This window comes from Desmodus rotundus, chromosome 6 (genome assembly GCF_022682495.2).
Source record: "Desmodus rotundus isolate HL8 chromosome 6, HLdesRot8A.1, whole genome shotgun sequence".
Taxonomy (NCBI): Eukaryota; Metazoa; Chordata; class Mammalia; order Chiroptera; family Phyllostomidae; genus Desmodus; species Desmodus rotundus.
In genome coordinates, this window is record NC_071392.1 from 103,634,149 (window position 1) to 103,640,148 (window position 6,000).

General features: G+C 50.9%; 1 protein-coding gene across 24 annotated transcripts in view; it reads left to right on the forward strand.

Annotated features, from left to right (window-relative positions):
- ZMYND8 (zinc finger MYND-type containing 8) overlaps positions 1-4,428 on the forward strand; it is a 105,504-nt gene extending 101,076 nt beyond the window's left edge. For all 24 annotated transcript variants that reach the window (XM_045194446.3, XM_024559186.4, XM_024559188.4 and 21 more), the window contains one exon: positions 2,904-4,428. In XM_045194446.3, the coding sequence (XP_045050381.2) occupies positions 2,904-3,043 (140 nt within the window). In that variant the 3' untranslated portion in view covers positions 3,044-4,428. The remainder of the gene's footprint in view (positions 1-2,903) is intronic.
- The last annotated feature ends 1,572 nt before the right edge of the window (positions 4,429-6,000 follow it).

A 6,000-nucleotide genomic window follows, 5' to 3' on the forward strand; every position in this document is an offset into this window, starting at 1 on the left:
TCACCGAGGCTGAGAACGCGCCTTCTCTTCTCTAACTGGGGCCTGTTGGCCGAGGCTCCGGCCCAGGTGTAGCGGAGTTCACATGCTGGGATTACATTTCCGTTCTCGCACCGTCTTGCTCTTTCCTGGAGTTCCTTTTTTTTTTTTCCTTTTGATCGTGTCTTCAGGTAGTTCCTAATAAACTTTTCACTGTTATCAGTTATTTTATGGAGACCCCCTTCATGTCCCTAATTGTTGACTCTTCAGTTTCAGATGTTATTTGTTGGTGTCCTACCACCCGTCGTAGCCGAGGATATGGCTCCTGCCATAGCTTGTCTGTAGCCCCTTCCCCAGCCTGCCTCCCTGTTCTGTGCCCACCCTTGGCTGTGGATTAGTTACTACTCGCCCTAAATGATCTGAGTGCCTTGGGTGCTGTCTCCCACCTTCCTGTGGGTTCTGGCCCCTCTGTTTCCCTGGCTGAGTTAGGCTGTTGGCCGCCAGTGGTTCTGAGGAGTTTGCTTTCAAAATTTTGAGCACCTGTATCTCACAGAGCTGCCTGTACGTCTTGTACACCTTATTTCCACCCGTAAGGCCGTGCTGTGCCTGGTGGCCCTGTCTGTGGTTTCATACGTGTTTCTGAAAAGCCTGAGAGCCCTGTGAATGCATTAGGTTGGAGCCTGGTCCTGGTGACGGGAATGAGGCAGTTCTAAGAGCAGTAGCCCGCTGATGACCAAAAGTAGTGCGTCCCTGGACTTGTGCAGAGTTGAGCTCTGGCGGACTCCGAGGGTGCCCGGGCTGTCTCTTCAGTTAGCAGCAGCCTGTCTGTGTCCCCACTGCCGCAGCCCGCCGGGCGCACCCCACCCACCCTGCCTGGGAGTAAGCATGGCCCTGTCTCTCGGAGGCTGCCTGGGGTTCCTCCCGCCATGCAGAAGGCCCGTTGTGCATGCGTGTGCTCCCTTGTTGGGTGTTCTTTTGACTGACGGGTCTTCCTTTGGCTTGCGGTTTTTTTTGTTTTTGTTTTTTTTTAATTTTTATTGTTATTCAATTACACTTGTATGCCTTTTCTCCCCATTGGCTTGCGTTTCTTCTTAGCTGGGCCTCTGGCGGCCATCGAAACTACCAGAGCATGCGGTTTGGCTTCTTGAGGGGACATTTTCCCTCTTTTCCTAAAGGCTCCTCGGTGAACACCGATCATTCCCTGGAGTGATCGGCCACGCCAGCTGGCGCCCTGTGTCCTGTCTGTGTGAGGAGCTAGGGCCCACAGGTGCTGGGCAAGGCTCAGCCCGGCTCCCCTCCCTTCTCTGCCTTCACCAGAGCTGGGGGCACCTGACCTGGCTCCACTGCACGGTAGTAGGGTTTTCTCACGTATGATGATGACCAACTACAGCATTCAGAGACCTTCCAGAAGAACGAGAGGGGCAGGCGTCACAGGTCGGGCAGAACGCTAAGAAAAGGTAGATTGAGGATTGGGAAGATGGAGCCGGCCCTTGAGAACTACAGAGTGGCAGTGACAGAATCGTCCCGGGGATGTGAAGTACGGCAGAGGGGATATATATAGTCAGTGACATTGTAACAACTATGCACGGTGCCAGGTGGGTTCTGGAAAGATCGGGGCTGGGGGAGCACTGTGGAAAGTATATGCTTGTCTAACCACTAAGCTGTACAAGTGAAACTAATACAAATAATACTGAATATAAACTAATAGGGGAAAAAAAGTAAAAAAGAAAAGGCAAAAGAACCAGCCCTTGACCCCAGCCCTGCAGAATACTGCCCCCTGTTGGTCATTGATGCAAGTGACAAAAGCAGCCCTCCTGAGGGACTGACTGCAGCCTTGGGAGGTCCTTGTTCTGTTCATGGTTCTTTCTGTCTTCCAGAAACAGCTCACGACTCAACAGGCCATGAGCTGCGTCACCCCCTAGCCAGGGGTGTCCAACCCAGCAGCCCACGGTCTGCATGCGGCCCAACATAAAATTATAAATTTACTTAAAACATTATGAGATTTTTTGTGATTCCTTGTTGCAGTGGATTTAGTGTCTGGCCCAGAGACGCCAAGAGGTTGGATACCCCCGCGCCTAGACGGTGATGCGGCTCCTTCCTCACTCACTTTGGTTCTGTCTCTATACTTGACAGCTGACTTCTTTCAGTCAGTCAGTATCACCCCACCTAGGAAATGCTAAAGCGTTTTGCCCCAGTCTGTCTGAACCTGGTAAATGATCTCAAACGCTGAGTGGTTTGCTGGTAGGTCTCTCGGAGTCGGTGGCTCAGTGAGCGCGCAGGGCTGGGCGGCTGCAGTTCCGCTGCTTCGCTTACTCAGCCATCAGGGGCATCCTGTGGTCTTGGAAGCTCCCTTAGCTCTCATTCTGCTTCTGCATCTTTCGGTGACCCTCACTGTCCTTACTGGGGGCCAAGGGGTCCGTGTTCCCAGCTGGTCTTGACTGATCTGGTCCACATTCCTTCTTCTTCTTCATCTGTTCCTTTGGGTGGTGTGATGGAAGCCTGTTTTTTGAGTTGCCTATACATTGATGAAAGAAACTGTTGATATAAGTAGATCAAATGCCAAGTTTTGGTGCCTTTTTCCTGTGCCCAAGGTCAGACGGACACAGTGCCTGGGGTGCTTGGTGTCACTGACATCATAAAGATTCGCAGTTGTAGGCCCGCACCAGAAATGCCTTCCTTGGCAATTTTCTCACCGATCTTCAGTCTCCGTGGGCATGACCCGAACTGTTTTTCCAACCAGCTGGTGCTCAGTCCTAAGGAAAATAAGTTGTCCTGCCTTTGCCCTTCTTGGCCCCACCAGTGTCGGGGACCCCGTGGTGGCAGTATTTACTTGTCAGGGTTGTGTGGGGTGAGAGGGGGCGGTGGTTTCCCGGCCGGATGGCAGGGGCAGGAATGCTGATCACTCCTTTCTGTTGCTTCCCCCCCAGACCATTCCCGGAGCAGTAAGCCTGGCTGCTGGAGTGGCAGCGATGAGAAGCGAGGCTCGTCGCGTGCTGAGCTCAACACCAGCACCAGCACGAAGAGTCTCATCCCGAAAGAGTCTCGGCTGGACACCTTCTGGGACTAGGGACAAGTTGCGCCACAAGCCATCCGCCCCACGGAGGAAAAAAAAACCAGACCCCAGGAAAACAGGAAGCAGCAAAGAAACGTGAGGCAGAACAACCGCTTTCGGACTTGAGAATTCCCAACACGTGGACTTGGCCTTTCCCCGGGGGGGCGTCTACACTACATCACGTCCAGCATTAGCTTTGACTGAGGACTGTTCGACCCACCTGTGACCGATGCTTTAGATGTAAATAATGTACAATTTGTGGATGTCACCAAACCTAGAGTACCTTCCCCTTTTTATATTTGTATTGACTTTAACTTATAAAAAAAAAAAGAAAAGAAAAGCAACTGAAAAAAAAACAAACCCCCAACAACAAAAGGAATGTTTTGGTGTTGGAGAAGGGGTGGTCCATCAGCCCATCTGTCACACAATGCTCTGGGGACTGGACCCAGGGATGTCTGTTGCCCAGGGGAACGCGAGCTGTGTTCATTCAAGTGTCTGGATGGGGCACAGCGGGATCGATGGTTTTGGCGCAGATTCTGTGCTGTCGTGGGCGCATCGGGACACGCCCTTGGCCGCTCTCAGCTACTACGTCGCTAGGTTATCAAACGCAAGCTGTCTGGACCAGAGGGACACGCGGAGAAGCTAGTTTATTTTATGGGATTTCAACGTTGACTCTACTCCTAAAAGGGAAAACCCTAATGTCCCTGTTTACAGAAGCGAGACCGAAGCAAGACCCACTCAGCTCCATGACGGAAGAGAAGGACATAGAGCATTTCGCGTCACAAGGTCTGACACGGAGAAATCCTTTCTTTGCATCGTGGTTCCTTTAAACACACCCACACGCTCGGAAAGAGACACGCCGCGCTTCTCGGAGGCGAGGCGCACGCCGAGGACACTTGAGTCTGGATGAAGCATGTCTGTAGTATTTATATGATGGAACTTTACGTTTTTATGTAAGCATGAAACCACGGCAGTGTGAGAGGAGACGCCCGCCGCGCTGCCTGTTACACTACGTGAGCCGTAGCTCCATTTTGTGTGTCGTGTAAAGCGGAAAGCATTGAACAAAGCAGAAGGTGATGTGTGTATATGAGAAAATTAATTGTACGATATCATTCCAGTACGTTCTGTTGTACATTTTAGTCTTGTTCACTTTCTCTTCATTGTCGATAAGAGGATGCGAACTGTACAGTGTCCAGCTAGTTACCCACCTTAGAGAAGAAATAAAGAGAGTATTAGAAGAAAACAGGAGAGAAAGAACATTTGTGAATTGCAGTTGTCAAAAAAACAAAAAATAGCCTAGCTGGCCTTATTTGTGAAGCATAATTGCTTTTAGCATATGGAAGTATTTTTTCACATTTTCTTTGTATAAAATTTGTATTAAACTTAAATATCTTTTTTGATGACGGTGTTTCTTTGTGACTGAGCCAGTGGACTCTCACGGTGTGCTCTTTTGGGTTGCTCCCCTCCCCCCCAAGTTTTTCAGATTCTTCACCTTTTTTAAATTAAACTGTTGTGGAAAAATGGCTTGGTCGTCCTCGCATGTGCAGTTCTCCACTTGGTCGGGATGGCCGCGCCAGGCTCGCAGGGCCGGACGCAGGAGGCTGAGCCGTGAGAGGGCAAGGGCGTCTGCAGGGGGACTGGGCATGGCATGCACGAGTTCCCCCCGGCCTAGCTCCTTGAAATCTTTTGAAAGATGTGAAATAAAGGAAAAATCCTGGATCAGTCTCAGAAAAACAGGGGGCAGGGCAGAGGGAATTGTCTTTCCCTGGGAAATAGGGGGGCTTGAGCTCATCCTTCAGTGGGCAGCCCTACCCAGGCACTCCCCAGTCATTTCATTTTATGGGTCATATTATTTTGAATTTTTTCAACCACTTAAAAATAGAAACACTATTCACAGCTCAGAGGCGGCACAGAAGCAGGGAATCGGCTGCCTTTGGCCCTCAGGCCGTTGGCTGACCAGTGCTGTGAAAAGAATAAAACGGTGACTTAAAAATAAACTTTTTTCGATTACGGTTGTATACTATGAGTTTCCAATGTGAGGTGGCAATTGGACACTTAGGAAGTGCTCACCCTGAAAAGTCTAGTACAAGAAGGGGGTGTTTTAGGGGGCATTTGACCTGAAACCTGATGGAAGAGCTGGCTGTGGGAAGATCAGGTGGGGGAGCATCTCAGGCAGAGGTGGGTAGTGGGTGCAAAGGGCCTGGGCCACATGTGAACTTGATGTGTTTGATGAACAGCAAGGAGGCTGGTGTGGCCTGGAGGAGCGAGCAAGGCAGGGAGGGTGCCGGCTCTGTCAGCGGCCTTAGTGCTCCCACGGGGGGCCGCAGTTTTCCCCTTCGCCCTTGGTCCTGCACCAAACCCGAAAGGGCTGTTCGCCACTCGGTGTGACCCCCCGCTGGCCCTTGTAGAAACAGGCCCGGTAAGTGACTAGCTGAAGGCAACAGAGCTAGTGAGATTCTAACTGGACTCCTTTTGAACTGCTCTTTCTGATAGATAGGGTGTTAGCCGTTACTTTTAAGTTAAAAAGTTTAGTTTCCTTTTATTGGGTGTACGCATGCACCCTCCCTGTATTCCTCATTTTTAACCTGAAGACCACGGAGGAGGTGGCACAGTCTGTTTGAGGGGAAGAGGCCCCTCGGACTGCAAGAGGGAGGCAGTCACCCCACCATCCTCTTTCAGCCCCAACGAGCTGGGCCCTTTCTCATCTCTGGGCCTGGTGCACCCTTTCATGTCTGGGACCTTGTTCTCCAGGTTGTCTTTCATCCTTTGTCTCAGCCTCTCACTGCTGAGCAAAGTTGACCGTCTGTTTACTGCTGTGTCCCTTGCCCCGCCACCTGACTCCCACCCTTCCTGCCCCAGCTGCAGCTTCCCCTAGGAGAAAGGACATTCCAGGAAGCAGCTTGTCAGTGGTTGGGAAATGGTTACTTAAAAAAAAATGTGCATTTCACATTTACTGTTTATTTCACTAGGCG